Source organism: Diprion similis, chromosome 13 (assembly GCF_021155765.1).
Source record: "Diprion similis isolate iyDipSimi1 chromosome 13, iyDipSimi1.1, whole genome shotgun sequence".
NCBI lineage: Eukaryota > Metazoa > Arthropoda > Insecta > Hymenoptera > Diprionidae > Diprion > Diprion similis.
In genome coordinates, this window is record NC_060117.1 from 6,974,609 (window position 1) to 6,993,960 (window position 19,352).

The 19,352-nt window shown below is 35.8% G+C and overlaps 1 protein-coding gene across 1 annotated transcript; it reads left to right on the plus strand.

Annotated features, from left to right (window-relative positions):
- The first annotated feature begins 13,938 nt into the window (after positions 1-13,938).
- Positions 13,939-18,185, plus strand: LOC124413900 (esterase E4-like). Its single transcript, XM_046894700.1, has 7 exons — positions 13,939-14,207; positions 15,423-15,558; positions 16,316-16,661; positions 16,857-17,219; positions 17,368-17,528; positions 17,607-17,929; positions 18,017-18,185. Exons 1-7 carry the CDS (start codon positions 13,939-13,941, stop codon positions 18,183-18,185), a joined length of 1,767 nt encoding a protein of 588 aa, XP_046750656.1.
- Positions 18,186-19,352: the final 1,167 nt, after the last annotated feature.

The window sequence follows — 19,352 nt, forward strand, 5'->3', positions numbered from 1 at the left end:
TATGTGTTCCTGTTGGGCGATGTATCTCCGATTATATTCGATATATTGACTTCAAAGATTTTAAAAAGTTAGTTTAAATGTTAATAAAAGTGATATACAATTTAGAAATTATTTTATTATAATGGTTCCCCAAAAACGCATTAAAAAAACAGCCTTCACACTAGATGAAACCCTTAAAATAAAGTAATCAAAGTTTGACGAAACATTAAAGTTTCGAATGGTCGGAAAACCGACGAGACAAAATTCCGAAAGTGCAAAAATGAGAAAATTTAAAAATCTGAAACATCAAAATTCTGAGTGATCGAAGATTTTCAGTTCTGTGAACTTCTGGCTTAAAGAAATTTCACTATTTTGATTGTTTTTTGTTTTGGATTGTCGATATTTTTATGTTTGGAATCCTGGTCATTCTGATTTTCGGTTTTTATAATTTTTTACACCCACTCGTTGAGTGAACCACGCTGTGTGAGTAAATTTTAATTTCCAGAAATTCACCCTATCGCAACTTTATTTTTTGGAATTTTTCTTCATCGTAACTTGAATTTTCGGAATCTCGAAGTTGGGAACTTTGATCCATCGACTTTCCGAGCATCCAAAACTTTATCGTTTCTTCAAAGTTTGATTTTTTTACTTTAACTTTCACCACCAAATAATTCAGGATGAGCGTTTTCACAATTTTTCAAATTAGGATTTTCAATCCCAACCCATTTTTATTTTCAACACTTCAGACACCATGCATGATTCATAGAAACTAAACTCACATCTGTGAATGTTGCAAATGTATATAAATAATATATATATATTCCTTCAATTATTATTACTTTTCGTACAAAGGGATCGGAGAGTGGGGTAAAGTTAAGTGCCAGAAGTGAAAAATTTCCTCCCTCGAACAACTCAGTTTTCCAATAGAGCCCCATTAGATTTGCGCTACTGTCACGCGTCTCGTTGTGAATAATTTAATTCCCTCCTCCCTTCCATTCAGAACAGCTGTTCAAGGATCCCGAAGGATTCCGAAGGGTGCTATTCTGCTATTCAGCGGTGGACATTCCACGCGGAATGCTTTGTAGCTAATATGTTTCACACCTCACTCACCGTCACCTAAATGGAGAGACTTTTCACGTGAGAAAAAAAAAGAACAATAAAAAAATCGAAAACAAAATCCCATAGTTTCTCGCAATTTCTGAACACGTATTCATACTTTAACGATATTTCTTTGTCAAAATACAGAAAACAAATATTTCTCGTGAATAAATAGTTACTTGATTAGTACAATTGTTTACTACAAAAACATTTGCGTTTCAGATTGTTTTTAATAATTATATCGTTTACCCTTTGAAGCAGACATTTTTTAAATGATCGTATGATCGTGAAAATTGTCACACGAGGATTCTTGGGGTCACTGATTACGAATCCGCTGTCAGATTTGCGAAATTCAAGATGGCGGTGAAAAATTTAGAAAATTGTGACATTTTTCTGAAAATGACAGAAAAACGGGGTTCCGTTTTTCGGGTCGCTGATTACGAATCTGAACTCAGATTTTGATAGTTCAAAATGGCGGATTCAAGATGGCGGTTAAAAATTCAGAACATTGTGCAATTTTTCTGAAAATGACAAAACAGTGATTTTTCGGGTCGCTGATTACGAATCCGAACTCAGATTTTAATAATTCAAAATGGCGGATTCAAGATAGCGGCAAAAAATTTAGGAAATTGTGGAAGTTCGAATTTTGAAAATCTGAGTTCGAATTCGTAATCAGCGCTCCTCAAAACCCACTTTGCCTAAAATTAGAGTAATTGCCTCGGCTAGATTCTTCATGGAATGAATTTTCCCGAAAAAAACGTAATTTTTTTTAGTTTGTTGATTCATAAATCTTATATTATAAACAATTATGCTAACGAGACTGTATTTTTACGTTCCTTTATAACTAAAGTAACTAAAAAGTGCAAAAAAACCGGATCTGAATACTTTAAAAAACTAAATAAATTAGAAAAATTCAAGAAAATCGAGGTGGCAACGTCCCACCATGGTGCAAAGGGTTAAATGCATGATGTATCCCAGAACCGCACAGAAACTGTGGAAATTTCCGTTACGAAAAGTCATGACTATACAATAGCGTTCACAGGCCACCGCGAATGCCGACGCAATTGAAATTTTCAACCCGGTAAACGAGTTTCTCAAAATCCTTGATTAAATAATAGAGGAAAAGAATATCGCGTTCATCGATGTTTCCCATTTCCGGACGATTTGCTGATCCAGTGATTGCCTGCTACTTCCTGAATGGATTGTTCTGCACGTTGACTTGCATCTAGAGGCTGATCCGCCCTCGCAATTTGGTGTGCCTAGTTGAGCAAGGCTTGGTGATCGTTCTCGTCAGTTTATTCCCGAGTGCAGGTGGAAGCCACAGTCTTGTGAGCTCCACGCTTGGTTCGATGCTCACAACGGTTGCCTCTCTAATTTTCCTCGCAATCAGAATCGTTCCTCTTAGCAGAACTGCAGCATCGTTCTACCGGAAGTGCCGCTGCCGTTCATACCCAACGCGAAGTCAGCCAATCCAGATTTTCATCCATTATGCACACTGCGTGCCGTTTCTCTATAGTAGGTTCTCCAATAGAGCCAAACTAAAGTCAAGCAACTGTTCTACCTCCTGTCCTTTTTTTGCAAAATTCAAATGAAAAGATAAACCGTTTTTTACGTTTGGAGAAATTTATTTTTCGTAGAAAAATATATTTCAAATCGTCCTCTGAAACAAATCAAACGATTTTTTGAAATCTGTGTTGTATTACTGAAACGAAGAAGCGATTTATTCGTTTCAAACAAAAAGGGATAAACGAATCCAAATTAATTAAGGGTGGCGTGAGGCTTGGATCGTCTAAAATCATACTTAATTTGAGGAGTTTTTTTTGTTTCAAAAAAGTGAAAACACTTGGAGTAATCTGAGTTTGAGGGCCTCATTATTTATAGTTTCAATAACATTTTAGAATTTTTTCACTGAAATTGATAACAAAATGATGGCATAGCATGAAAAAAGTTTTTGAGTTAAAAACACCTTTTCTTTCAATCTTACGATTCGCTGTTTGCTGCTTTCTCTTCGGATTTGATGTCGGTTGAGGTTAGAAAAGCAATTACTCGGTGTTCACTTACGATAAAATGCGTATTTCAAGAATTTATGAAGTTTGTTTATAGCACAGAGGTTTATAGGCTGCGATGGCTTTTAAAAATTTTACTTTTTCCGTATGAGGCGCTCAAATCGCATCCAGACAATTCTTCTTACGTTATCCCCAAACTGGAGACAAGTTTTATCGTTGGTGTGCGTATACACGGTATGCCTAGAAGTGCAGCTTCTATCTACAAAAAATTTTCTCTCTCGCGGTGGACTAGACTTAAGTAAGATGCGTACCAACGGCACCAAAATACCCTAGATCGGTGGTGATTAATTGTTGTGACGTTGAATCTGCGTGGGGAAAATATGAGCGGGACTTTAAATAACTCACTCCACAGCTACACATGATGGCATTACCAAGCAGAGTAGCGTTCGCCAAAAAAATAATTCCCTAACAATATAGGTATTTCTTTAGACAGTTGGTACACGTCTCACTTGAAGATTTTGACCTCCAGAAAGGAGCGTGTCGTAGGAGTTCCAGGCACACCATGATTTTATCGCAGAGTCTTGTCTCCTTCCTAATACTCGGTGGTTGTGGAAAAAGGAGTGAGCGAGTCTGCCTGCAGAAGGCTCGATGCTACGTATAATATGTGTGTTTACACGAGTAATGAGGATAACTAAGGACCCGAGGCTGCCTTGCCTCTCGGCGTACCTGCGATGATCTTCCATCCCAGACTACAACCGCTTCGAAAACTTGGCGAAGTTACACGCTCGACTTGCTCCGGCAACACACACTCGCTTCCCACGTGACTCTCTGTGCAGGCAGTTCTAACCTCTCTGTAACAGGTTCAGCCGTGCGCTCTGTCAGCTTGCGGAGAGCTTACGCCTTGGCTCACCTCACGCTGCGTTGCTAATCCAAAATGACTACGTATGTACGTACGTACGTGACTGCATGCTACATGCACACACACAGACTATGACGAAGGTGTGCTGAACTTTCCGACGCTTCGAACTACGGATTTAAACCGAAATTGAAGCTGCTATTTATGACCGATAGAAAATTTATCGGTATAATTAGGTTATCTTGAAATTTTACTTCACGAATCAGGCGATCGATGGACTGAAACTTTCGTTCCCATAAGGTGTTCTTTAATAACTCTGAGATTAAATCTTGGACTAACCTAAAAATTTTTGGGTTTCTGGACTTATGTGAGAACTTTTTATAAGATACTAGCAAACCCGGCCACGCGTTGCTGTTTTTATTTATATTCTTGATTTGTAATGAATTTTCCTTCGTTTTTTTTTTCCAAGCATCTTCAAAATCTTGAAATATAAATTGAAAGTATTGATTATTAGTAAATGAGTAATTCATTTATTTATAAGGTAAAATACGCTGTTTTTTATCAATGTAATTGCTCACTTTCAAATTTGAATTTGAAATTTGTTTAGTGTCGAATTTCTTTCTTTAAAAGGTAACATATGTTTTTTTTTTTTTTTTGAGTACTTAGCTTCTGCTATATTTTTGGTTGCCTTGTAGGTATCATTGGTTTCTTTCTGTTGAAAATCAGGTGAACATTTTATTGCAATTAATTGTATTCAATTATGAGCAATAGGTTTTTAGTTATAAATAATTTGTAACTTTCTTTCTTGGCATCAAACAACGAAAAATCAATAAACCATATTCGGTAAGAAAAAGAAAACAATAATCATAAATGCGTCGTGAATATAGCAAAAGGTGATTACATGCAAACAGCTGTATAAATGAATGAGGCATGTCGATCCAAATCGCAATCAAACTTTGCAATATTATTCCGCCATTGCGGAATTTTTTCTTCCGTTTACAATTTTGTAAATTCATACAATATCGCAATTTCTTTCGACTAAATACGAGTTCGTTGATAATCTAATCAATAATTAAACTTTACTCGCAATCAGCTTTCGAGTTGAGAGCAATAATAATTGAACACATCGAGGTGTACCGCAGGTGGTAGATGAGAAGTGAAATATCTCGCGACTAAACGTGACTAATAATATTCGAAATGCATCATGCGGCTGAGGATAATTTGTAAGACAAATGTGGTGTGTAAATTCGAAGCTGTAATCAGCGCTCGCAATTACATGCCATGTAACAAAGTTAAAGCCCGCTGGTACACGCGCATCGCTTCACAATTAATCAGAATATACTCGAGAGCACGGAACTTTCAGTCGAGCAAATCGCGTGGACGGGTTACGAAAACAAGCATTATTGAAGGGCGTTTTGATTCAAACTAACCTCGCAACGTCTGTCGAACATTCGGAATGGGCAAGAGATTTACGAGGCCATCTTGACGATTTTTAATCACGAAAATTTTTTGCTAATTCGATTAATTCTTTTGCGATATATTTCCGTTGGACGTTTACGTCGAGATCAGCCTGTGAGCAACGGTTTCATTGACGTTGACGAACGACACTGATTCGATAGTAAAATTGAACGGACAAAGGGTATCTTAAATTGGGATAAGATATGTAAAATTTGTATGATTTTATGGCTAGTTGAGATCAAAAATTCAGGCACCAACTCTTTTTCCACCCTTTAAAGGTCCAAAAATGTGATTTTTTCAGTTTTTTTTCTTTCGAATCATGTAATGGTGACAAATCTAAGAAAATTTATGAAAATAGTATCAAACCGTACGAATGATATAGTGGAAAAAAACTTTCCGTAGCGCCTTTTTGGTCGAACAAAAATCCATTTTGTTAGTTTAAATATTTTTTAGGGAGTTTATAGACGGGCTAAGAGACTGAAGAAATTCTGTGACGGAAGTACCAATGTTCCCTACTACCATAAAGTTTTTCAGATTTTTCACTTTTATGGTTCGAAATTTAAAAAAACGAAAAACCTCATTTTCAACCTTTAGAGGGTGGAAAAAGGGTTGATATCTTAATTTCTGGTCCCAACTAGCCATAAGATCATACAAATTTAGAAATTCGTGACGGGAGGCATTTCACCTATCTAATCCCAAGATATCCTTTAATTTGTTTTATACTATACTAGATGCTGAAAAACTTTGTTTTGCAAAAATCTTTGAAAAAACAAATCGTATGAAATCTTCAACCGTCTCATATACGATTTCCAATAGTAGATATAATACAGATCTTCCAGGACATGATATCAATTTCTTCCAACAGAGTTTCAGAATGTGAAAAAAAAGTTTTCCAAAAATAAAATTCCCATTCGATTAACACGTGAAAAAAAAGCTTTCGGAATTTTTTTTTTTCGTATTCTCTGGAACTCTGGTGGCGGGAATAGGAACTACGTCCTACTTCCACCGTACTTTTCTCCTCGTGTGATTCGTTTTTTTTTCTTTCTTTTTTTCTTCTTTTTTTTTTGGCCGTAGTTACCAACTCGCGTGGAATATATTTTTTTTCCTTCCTAAGTTGTTGATATAAACTGTGAATTTTTAGGATTGAAAAACTTTTTCCCCAGCTGTATGTATAACGGATATATAGGTACGTATACTTACGGGATCGTCTCTTCGTCCCAAATTCTACCTCCGGCAGTATAACGGAGAAAACGTTTCATTCGGGATTTTGATTTAGTGTCCCGGAGAAATTCTGAACGCTTGAAATGAGCTCTCGTGTCTTGGGATAGGCAAGAATTTAGAAATGTTTCACGCAATGCTACTACGATCATTTTCTGAATGTCATTTCATGATTGCCAATTTTAACCCTAGTATATGTATATACATAGCAATTATATAAATGGTTGATGATTATCCTATTTAGAATTTTTAATTTTTTTTTTTTTTTAAACAATAAATGCAAGATAAAAATAATAAAATTATTTTTCCACAATAATCGGTAATTAAATTTATACCGTTTTGTACAGGTGTAGTTACGTTCAATTACTAAAACGTGGAACTTTGTTCTTCAATACTGCTGTAAAATTTCATAATTCTACCGACACTGAATTGCAACTCTGTAATTACCGCGTGAAGTTTAAAATAGCAAAGAAATAATCAAAAAGTAAACATCCTTACGGAGTTTTTTCTGATCTCATTAAATGGTTATAGGAATAAGAAACACGACGGTTACAAAGTGACGTACAATTTCGAGGTAGTCGAAACGTGTTAAGAATCCATTTTTTCGTCGATGCTGATCATTAATTGCAAAGTATATTTGCTTTTGACGACGTTTCGGTTGGTCAGAATAATTTCTTCTGGCTTAGGTGTTACCCCATCGCTATTTTGGAAGGTTAAGCGACTTCCTCCTAAATATACTTGTCGATTAAAGACCAAGATCGTCGAAAAAATGAATTCATTCAATAAATTCCTGGCCACTAACTCACAAACGGAAAGTGTTAATAGAAACTTATAACGATTATTGAAAATGTACTGTAGAAATAAAATTGCATGTCTGCAGAACAACCATTGCAGGTATTTTATACTCAACCCGTAACAAACCAAACTGTTTTTTTTTCCCATCACATGGATCTTCCAAATGATGTGTAGTAAAGGCATTTTTTTTCCATTTTTCGCAAGTAACTCAAAGTTTACAATAAAATAAAATGAAGGGAAGTTTATAAAAATGACAGAAAAAAATGTTTTCCGCACACTCTTAAATTCGGTTTGTTAATGTGACTAAAAAACCGTTTTTACCACTTTCAGATGAGAATCGATAGAAGAGGAAAAAAAAAAAAAAAAAAAAAAAAAAGAAAAGAAAAATCTCGTTTATTATCAATTTGCGATTTTCCATTTCTTTTTCTTTTTTTCAACGCCTGCATGTCAACTAAATATCGAACGGACAGGTTTGCACATATACATACATACACAGACAGAGAGACCAACCACATCGATGACTGGGCGAGTGAGGTTTATACCCGGGGAATTATTGAGTGAATTATTTGTTTAAACACTTCGTTAGAGGCATACCTACCGTGCACGGATGATTGAAGGGGGCAAATATGGCCGCCCAGCAAACAACGCGCATTGATTGCTATCCGCGACTCCACCGCGTCACTCTCGCTGCCCGCATTAACTTGCATGCCTCTCCTTCTCTCTCTCTCTCCCTCTCTCTCTCTCTTTTTTTTTCCCTCCGGCTCACCCTTCGCCACAGGGTGGCGCTCCCTTATTTTCCTTCTCCCATCCCGAAGCCCTTCGCGAATCCCTCAGGCACGGATCCCCCCCCCCCCCCCCCCACCCCAATCGTGAACCCCACTTGCCGTCGACCCCGCGAACATCGCTCATCAGCTAATCTCGTGACATCTCGTTCGCATGTCAGATTGATATTTGCCCTTCGAGTAAAATATTTATCCTCGAGCATGGACGGCATTTAAAGTACCTATATAGGTTGGTTGGTAGCTAACTGGCTGGCTGGCTGGCTCTAATCTTCGTCGACGGATCTCGGCCATCGGCAAACATTCAATTTACCCTCATGTTTATTCGTACGACGGAGAAATTCAGGAAAGTCACATTCGAGATTGCAGTGAAAAATTGATTCTGCAGGTTATAAACTGTAACCGGATTCATGTGTTTTGTTACTTCAGCGTTACTTGGCGTTTCTTCAAGCTAGACGTCGTTAGTTGAAATGCTGGATTGGAAATATTTGTAAACGATTATTCGTCATTTTTATTTATTCATCTTATAATGTGACGGTTTTGGGTCCGATAATACGATCTAATCATGAATTTTAATTATACGCTAATGTTAACGTTCAATTGGTCGCTAAAACACTACCAAGGATTATTGAGTAGCTGTACGTGTGGGCTTACGAAACACTGATGCTGCACTATCGTTTGATGCAATGACTGTAATTACCTATTACAGTCTGTTGCATTCGGAGAATTACATTGCAACGAATTCAAATTGCACTCGAGTAATGTAATGACAAGCTGTTTGGACGAAATACTTAACACTGTTATATTTTATTCAAGTTTAGTTCACTTTAATTATTCCACGATAATGATGAATTATTCGTCAAGGGTTAATAAGGTTCAGGGTAGTGTCTGAGTCAATGTTAAATCAAGGGTATAAACGGGTTTGTATGGGAAATCTGCCCCGCAGCTTTTTTCATTTTATATCAAATAAAAATTATTTGGCTAAATTTTTAGCTCATTATCTCAAACGGCTTTAGAGATTTTCTAAAAAAAATTTAAATCAATTATTTTTATTTGACGTCAGATCGATCCTCCAATTGCAAATCAAAAAAATCGCGGGGGTAGATTTCCATTACAAGCCCGGCTTTATCCTTTAAACTTGTTGTAATACAAGTCACAATTTTATAATCCAATTTCATCGTTTTTATACCATTCGCCTTCCGATTCAATTCCGTTGTTTCACATCTGCTTTACATCCCTACCCAATTCCGTCGTTCCGTTTCTGCTTCACATTCCTACACAAGTCCATCGTTCCACTTCTGTTCCATCTTCCTATCTACATTCTTCGTTCTTCTCCTTTTGCCCATTTCGATTCAATTCCATTGTTTTACTTCTAATCCACGTTTCTACCCGATTCCATTGTTTCTTTCCTGCGCCCCATTTCTATCTAATTCCACCGTTCCTCTCATTTTCTGAATTACGATTCAATTCCATTGTTTCGCTTCTGTTCCACATCCCTATTTAATTCTATCGTTCCATTTCTGTTTCACATTCCTACCCAATCAGATGCTTCTACTTCTGTTCCACATTTGTATCTAATTTCATCATATATATTCCTCATTTCGGTTCAATTCCATTGTTCTACTTTTAATCCCCGTTTCTACCCGATTCCATTGTTTCTTTCCTGCACCCCATTGCTATTTAATTCCACCGTTTCTCTCCTTTTCCGCATTACGATTCAATTCCATTGTTTCGCTTCTGTTCCACATCCCTATTTAATTCCATCGTTCCATTTCTACTTCACATTCTTAGCCAATCAGATGCTTCTCTTTCTGTTCCACATTTATATCTAATTTCATCATTCTTCTCGTATTCCTCGTTTCGATTCAATTCCATCGTTCCACTCCTATTCGACCAATCTTACACACCCGGGAAAATTCTAATTGCAACAATTGAATTACATCAATTTTCATCCAGTATTGGAATAGGATATTTGAAGAACGTGCTTCACGCCTTGACTTTCTTACCCGAAAGATCTTGCAAGATAAGTCGTACTCGTTAGCAATTAATTCAACCATTTATTCGTCAGCAATTATATATATCATATAATACCATATACTCTACAGCAGAAAATTCTCGACACGTTGGCAAAGGGCCAAGAATCGTTTTGTACTCCTACATACCACACCAGCCTTTTGCCAACATTGATTGACGCGAATATGTTCAAGATATGGACATTTAAGGTCTCGTGGCGTTCCATGAAAAGTGATCTACCATAATTTAATGTAAAGATTGGAAAAATAGTAAATAAATGAAACGATAAATAAATAAATATTAGGGTGTCGCAAAAGATCCGACTATTTTTTTTTTTTTTTTTTTTGAATCTCGTGTGACAAAATGTTAGTTTTTGATGTTTTAAGAGCCCACTCTAAAGGACAGCTCAAAAAAAAATTTTAAGAAGTCACTTCAAATTTTTTAAAATTTCAACAAACGTCAAAAAATTAAATTAAAAAAATTGTATCTTCAGTATTTTGTTTGATTTTTAATTCATGTCGCGGTGTATTTTTATCGGTTTTTTTTTTTTTTTTTACTGAATAGAAGAAAAAAAATTTGTAAAATTTTAATATGAATATTAAAAGGTCGCTCGAAAAGGTCTAAAGAAATGCACCAAAAATTTGGAAAATAATTATGAGCGACCTTTCAAAATTAAAATTTTGAACTGAAACTTTCAGAAACTTATTTTTTTTTTTTTTGTTCTGTAACATTATACCGTAACGAGAAAAAAAATAACAAAAAAAAAATATTCGATTTTTGACGATTTCTGACGTTTCAAGAAATGTGGAGCGACCTCTTAATAAAAATTTTGAGCTGTCCTTTAGAGTGGGCTCTTAAAATATCAAAAATTAACATTTTGTGACACGAGACCCAAATAAAAAAAAATAGTCGGTTTTTTTTGCGACACCCTAATGAATATTGCTATAATTAATGGGAAAAAAAACGTCCCCACGCAGCACACTTGCTTCGTTTATGTAGCTGCCTGATCACAATGAAAAAGTCAGCGATATATCTGGTTAGGTACATAACTGATATGTCACACGTGCCCTTCAAGATACGTTGACGTTACTGTAACGTAACCTCTACGTAAAAATTTGATGTTAAATTCATAGAACAGATGTTACGTAACATATATTTTTATATACATATGTATACGTAATTTTTTTTTCGATTGGGTTTAATAGTTGCGAATACGTGTCAAAAAAGTGACTCTTCAAAAATTTGAACTTAAAAAAAAATTTTCTAGAGGTCATTCAAATGGTACTTGATATTTTTTTTCGATTTTTTCGTGTCGCAACAAAAAATATAAGTATATTTGTTGAAACCGTGATTCACCTAAAATTTTGGTTCTTGAAAACAAATTTGATGCCACGCAGAACTTTTTAAAGTTATTTTTTTGACTTTAAGCGGAAAATTTGTAGTATAGAAATTTCGATTTCATATTGTTGCAGCAAAGGATGTTGGCGTTTGTTGAAAAAATGCTTTCTTCCAAAATTTTTGACGTGTGAAAAAGTAGATTCATCCGTTTCAGACTCGGAATTTTTCTGTATTTTATAAAAATTAAATCCATTTTCATTTCCTAGATATAGTAACGGTGAATTATACCATGACGGATAAAGAATTTGAAGAAACTAGATATAGAAATAGAAATAGATTTTTAGATTCATTTGATAGCTTTCATAACTTCATATAAAATCTTCATCTCAAAATCTATAACGTTTTTTTATGTAGTTTTGTCATTTTCTAGTAAAACTCCATAATTACAGTGTAAATATTGTCTCACTTTCAATGACGTGAGCAATTTATTCGACAAGAATTTTGATTGAAAAATTATGAACAAACTACACGAAAAAATGATATAACGTTTGTTATCTTGCAAAGCCATTATATGACAGCCAATAAATTCATTTCGAATTCCCATATTTTGGAAAGGATTTCAATTCTTGTTTTATCGCGAAATCTAATACCACAATTTAGGTTATCTATGTACCCGAGCGATTTTTTTTTTTAGTTTCTTATACGTTACATACCGTAAAAGTGAGATACTGATTGTAGAATTAATCTTTTAACAAATGTTTATTAATATCTAATACGGAAAGTACAAAATACCTTGGTGGAAATTTCCACTAATTTCTAAGGAAACTGAAAAGTTTTTAAATGGAACGTAGATTTTTGTATTGAGTCAGAAAACCTCGTTAGTTTTGTCGATCAAATTGGAAAAAACCATAATTTTCAATGGAAAACTGAATTTTCATTTTCCTAACAATTGATAGAAATTATTAGAATTATTTAGAACTTTAATTAGAATTATTAATTATTACAAAATAATTAGAATTATTTCCACCAGGGTACACACGTATAGAACTGTAGACGTGGAAGACAGATTAACATTTTGACTCTCGAAAATTTTTCTGCCATAAGAATGTTATCCCAAACTTAAAATGCTTGAGTCGTGAGGCAAAATTTCAGAAAGCATCCCTCTGGAGTGAAGTGAGTCACTTGTTTTTTTTCTTTTCTCAAAACTGCGGAAACTCCGTCACGTTTTCTCTTTTTAATAATTTTTATTTTAAAAACTGTCATCACACACTTTCCATACTGATCGTTCTTCTGATTTGTAATCATGTGCTTTATGTGAGTTAAGTATTGAATTAATAAGCAAAAAAAAAAAAAAAGTTTACAGTCTCAGGTTAACAGAATTAGAGTAATTTAACATAAAAATTAATATGGCATATTATATTTTTTTGTAGTTTTGTTGAAAAATATTTGAAATTTTTGGTTAGTGTTATTTTTGTTCGCTGATATCTTTGAAACGGTTGATCTGAGGAACTTTGATCTTCAAACGTTTTTTGTAAAACGTGAAATTTCCTACAAATCTCTTTTTTCAGATTGTTGTTACGATGAACCGTTCCAAAGTAATGAAAATTTGATGAATAAAAAAAAAAAATTCTCCCTCGTTATTTAAACAACAAATAAAGAAATGGATAGAGGCAAACCTTACTATTAATATTAAGAGCTCATATTGGCGCTAAAATTTTTAGTTTTAGGTATACTATCAATTTTTGGACACCATAGGAAGAAAAAAATTCATCTTTTTTAGAAACACCCTAATATACATGTATCCTCGTATTTGTGTGCTTTTTTTGAAGCAGCGTGTACATGTGCACGTAGGCATAAAACGAATGATATGTATCAAGTAGGTTTACTCAATGGCTCTGATTCGGATGTATTACGTGACAGATAAAAATAAGAACATAAATGATACATAATGAACTTGCAAGGACATGAATCTCATCCATAATTGTGATATCATTGACAAGTATCTCTGTTCTGTGCCTGTTACATAACCACCATAATGGTTTTTGGCGGACATAACAGAATAAATGTACGATACATGTAGAGCACGTGTGATGTAGCTGCGATTTCGGAAGGGACAAGATTCAAGTATTCGTTACGTTACTTGGATATGAATATCTGTTCACAGCACCTAACCATTATCTTCAAAGGTCTTATCCCCCCCTCCTTCCCTCCTCCCATCTTCAGCCCATCCATAAAAACAGCGAAACCGTAGGAAGGTATCTATCTCCCAGAATACTCATTTTATATCTATTTGTATTGTATTTGAATATAAAAAGACATCGTTTCTTCTCGCATGATAAAGTAACTCGGGTTGGGCTTTTTGCCGAGCACCACTTACGACGAGTGACAAAGAGTAATCATGTTTCTCTGTAAGATCGGTTCGCGTTCGTGTTGGTACAAAGTAGCCGCGTGTCTTTTGGTGGCTATTTTGATAATCGCTTGTCTGACGATCTTTGATGTTATACCAATAAAAAATGGAGACACTTCCGCTGCGGAAAATATGACGCGTCCGGAAACGACGACACCGCAAGGAAGACTTAGAGGTATAAATATGGTCACAAACCTTGGCAGAATATTCTCGGGCTTCATTGGAATCCCGTATGCCGAACCACCGGTTGGAGATCTCAGGTTTGTCTTAGGATTAATTCAGAGTTGAAAGTCGTCCATCGCCATTGTGGACGGTGCAGGAAACGTTGCCTTGGTGCAGACGGACTGAGTTTCAACTTCAACTCGCCGATTTGGTTCCTGAAACACGTGACCAGTCTTAGTACAATTTTTACGATTCGTCTCTACGGAATATGTTCTACAGACTCATTTGGCGTCGAAAAAAATTTTCTATGGAGAAGAATTTGAGATTCACGTTAAAAATGAGCTTGCATGATTCATTCTACTTCAGAATTTTTTCACAGAATACTTTTCTAGAAAATATTCATTAAAATCGTACGTTTAATCTTCATTTCACGTACTATGATTCGATCTCAATCAGTTCAATCTTATATAATTTTAATTATTTATGTTGAATTTATGTGTGTGTGTGTGTGTGTTGTGTGAACCGACTATTGCATTGGATTTTTTAAATTGAAGAACTGTTCTAAGGAAAAGTTTTCAGTAGAAATATATTTCTGTTAAAACGAGTTTCTAGGATCTGTTCTGTGGAACATTTGTCTTGTAGAATCGATCATCTTCCATTTGGAAATCAGTTCCTCCCGTTCCGCAGTCTCGCACGTTACGCGCTGTAACTAAAGAACCGACGTAATTGTCAGGGCGGTAGAGTGCCACGAGAGAAAAAGATTCCATGAAAAGTATCGCTTGTTACACAAAGTAGAACAGTTATACAGTAATTCAAAATTTTTACAGATTTTTTGTTGAGTGTTAATGCAGTGAAGATTTTTTACTCTCACGAGCTCAAACCACGCATTTTTAAACAAATGCATTAGAGGACGTATATATCAGATCTTAATTTCGGTTTACTAACTTGCGATCGAAGGTTTCCATTCACAAGATTTTTTTCTCTCAATGATCAACCACGTCTTATCAGATAAAGCATCAAGTATCCTTACATCCTGAGACCATACCGTTTTGCTCACATTCAGGTACTTGGGCTTTGCACATTTCAATTCCCTTCAGAGTCCGACGGATTTTCTTCGAGTTGATCTGCATTGATCACAACTCTTGGCACTGAAGTTCATAATTTAATATACTCGAAAGAAGATGTTCAGAATCCAAGACCAAAAATTGGCGAAACTATCCAGCCTCCAGTTGGCCTAAGAATCACTTATCATTGGGAGTTTAATCGATAAAAAAAATTTGCAAACATTAATTTCTCCCGGTACTCCAATCCAGGTTCAAACAAGCTGTACCAGCGGGTCCTTGGAATGGGACTTTGGATGCTGACCACATGCCTAACCATTGTTATCACGAAGTGCCCGAGATCTTGGGCGATGAGGATTGCCTCTATCTTAACGTTTACACGCCACAGGTATAACGCAATCGTGTTGACTGTATTTTCATATCTTGGGCAAGTTTTAGTTTTACAACATCGGTTCAAACTTTTCGTATTGATAAGTGTACTAACCGTGACAGAAGATATAAACTTTGAAGGTTTTTAACATTTCGAAATTGACTCAAGTTCTCTACTAAAACATCTCAAGCATTTATGATATCGTCGTATCAATTAGTAAACAAGTTTAGCTTTGTTCATTTTTACAGAGAATTCAAGTATTGTTGAACTAATTCATCACGTTGATCAGAAGTCGACCACAGCTGGTTGAAAGAATGTAATATTTTTTATATTTTTCCATTTGATAAAAAACCTCAGTGGCTCGATCATAAAGGTTGATCTCAAGAAATAAACAGATTCCTAATCATTTGAATTTGTTCAGCAATGCCTAAAAACATGTTGCGGACTCGAGAAATTTTCTTTCAGATAGCAGTGCAAAAATTGAAAATTTACATCTAAACTGAAATATTCCTATCAGGAATTGAAACTCCTTATATTATCTTTGTTTTGCTAGCAACGAGTCAGATTGTTGAACAAGGCTTCCAAAGTCAAAGTGATGAAGTTGACAACCACTGATCGTGTTTTGTGCTAGACCCTTAATAAAAAAGCAAGGCACCATGTTTGAAATATTTCTACCGCATAACTTTCTAGTAGCAAACGTTTTACGTTCACTTTCAGTTATGGTGTTCATATATGGTGAACAAACTACCCAAATTATTCTAGTATATTCTCGCAGATCCCTAAGAGCAGGAGGTCTAAGTTACTGCCAGTGATGGTCTTCATCTTCGGTGGACAATATAGATTTGGAACGAGCACACCTGACCGATGGAGTCCGGAATTTCTTCTTAACAAAGACGTAGTTCTCGTAGCACCGAACTATCGTTTCGGAATACTAGGACTTTTGAGTACCGGCGACGAAGTATCGCCTGGAAACAATTTAATAAAAGATATAGCTGAAGCTCTGAGATGGATCCAAAAATATATCAAGTATTTCGGTGGTGATCCAAGTCAAGTGACTGTCTTCGGTGGAAGTTCAGGCGCCGTATGCACTCATATTTTGAGTGCATCTCCTTTAACAAAAGGTGGGAAGAGTTGTTTAGTCGAATCAAAATAAACCTTTGATGTTTAATGATAGTTTTTCGATGGTCAATGTATTCTACTCCTTGGTACTACACCTAAGTTGGTGCTTTTAATTGTAAGATAGATCCATAATGAAACTGAACATGTGTTACATATTTGGGATTTTGATTTGTCGAACAATCGCAAATTTTTTTCAGGACTCTTCCACCAATACATGACACACAGTGGAGTGGGGACCTCGTCTTTTAATCCTGAACCGTCTTCAGTGGCCGCCAGTCGAACCATTAAGTTGGGTGAACACCTTGGATGTCCGACCGAGTCGTCAATCGTTCTTGTTGATTGCCTGAGGACTTTCAATGGTTCATACATATACCATACAGAAGAGTTGTTCATAGATGCAAACTCGTCCAGCCGTATTGTTTGGTATCCTGTTATCGAACCTGACGTAGAAGGTGCATTGATTACGGATACACCAGCGAATATTATGACCAATGGAAAAAAGAATGATTTGCCGTGGGTGGCGCTCGTGACTAGGGACGAAGGAATTGTTGAAACTGCAAGCAAGTATAAGTGGAATAAAATAATGTAGCGGACATTTTTATGGATGTGTATATGGCATACAGATCTCAGGTTACACATAAGACCCTGCATTAAATTTCTTCGAGGTGACCAATTTTGTCTTAAACTTTTACTTGTTCATCATTTCAGGATACTACGATAGGCCAGACTTGTTCCAGGAGTTTTTAGACAACGTTGACGCTCGCTTAATCGACTTTTTAAAATATGACACTTGGTCAGCTGATGTCGATGCCCAAACTGCTGCTCTGAAGTCTCGTTACTTGAACGATCTAACTGCTGATCGAACTTTGGTGAGAATCGGACAACTGACTGACAATGAATAGAAGTTCAAGTGAAATCAATCATGCTGTGATTATTGTTGCTTCCAGCTGATACGCAATTTGACTGACCTCATGACTGATGGCGAATTCATTTATCCTATTTACAACGAGGTTAAACAATACGTAAACAATCCTGCTTACAAGAGTCCCGCATACTTCTGCACTTTCGACTACCGGGGCACTTTAAGCTACAGCTATTCGTTTAGTGACAATAACACGGAGAATTGGGGAGCGGCACACGGTGACGAGCTGCTTTACCTCCTTCCAGGACCAAAAGAAATGTTTGGACCACCGGGGTCTGAATATAGTGAGACTGACATGAAAGTCGCCGACGCGATGGTAGAGCTGTGGTCATCGTTTGCTACCACTGGGTGAATATCAGACCATGAGTCGATACAAGACACCACCTCACAACCGCTTGTGTATCGACTATATTCGACGATGGATTTTATTTTCAGGATTCCGACTACAGCAGCTCTCAGTGGCTACGAAATTTGGGAACCATTCTCATTGGATGAAAAATATCTTCAGGTCGGTAATGATAGCGATCCTGGACTCCAGGTTAAAGCTGGTTTCCACAAAGAGCGAATGGAGTTCTGGAAAAAGTTCTACGATGCTAGAAAGTAGACTTGATGTTAGCTTTTACCGCAGTTCTTTATCAGAATTCACGCATCTATGTTTTCAAGCATTTCGTTTTGACTTACCAGTCGAGGAAACTGAAAGGGATGTAACAATGAATATTGTGTGCTCAATTTACAATGCGTATTTTATTTTTTATTATTCGTTAATTCGTTATTATTACAACTGTTTCATTCGAATATCAATCTGTGTCCTCAGATGCCTATTTTTCGTATTGAAAATCTAACTTGATCAATTTCAGGGATTCAATATACAGTGAGGAACGATCTCATGAAAAGTTTAATCCATGAATAAGCAAAAGTATTATTACGTCAATAATACGGCTGTGTTAGAATAGCGGGCATCTTTGATTTGCCCCGAAATTTTTTATATTGTTTTTCCGACTCTAAAAACAGTTCTAGTTCTTTACAAATTTTTCTGAGGCCCATTGAGTTCCAATGATTATATTTTGATAGTGATTTGCGACATTTTTTAAAAACATGGAAAAGATTAAATATGAATTCTGTAACGACAACCAAAATTGAACTGGTCAGGTAAAACGTTACCTTTTCATTGGATTTTTTCACCAATTAATAATTTTGTTTATTTTTTTTTTTATTTTTTTATTTTTGGATCATTAGAGTTCAATAAATCTTTCTCAATTCCCACGTGAGGTTTTTGCAGTCGTTTTATATACATAATCAGCTAGTCTGGCTCGGCTTCAATTGTTTCTTCATATTCCTCTATGATGTGTGATGAATTTTTGGACTATCGGAAAAAACAGAAATCTGTGGCAATTCGCTGCTTCTGGAATTTCGGTAGAAGATTATGATTCTACAGAATACTTATTCCGAACTACTTTTCCCCAACTACTTTCACCCAGCTTCCATCATCCTCAAAAGTTCTATTTTTTATTTAAAGCAACATGATTTTATCAAACAAACATTCCGGTAATTTTTTAACGACATTACACGCATGCATTACCGGTTTGTGCGAAATGTCGGTAAAAAAATATCGCCAAAATGAGATTTCGTTGTTGTTCGTAATCGAAAACGAGATCAGCTGCCATTTAGTCATTTCACCATCAAATCTTATGGCACTGGGCTAAAAATGTGTGTTTCATCACCGCCGAATGGCATCATACCGGATAGTTCGATCCATTCAGTGCAACTGTGA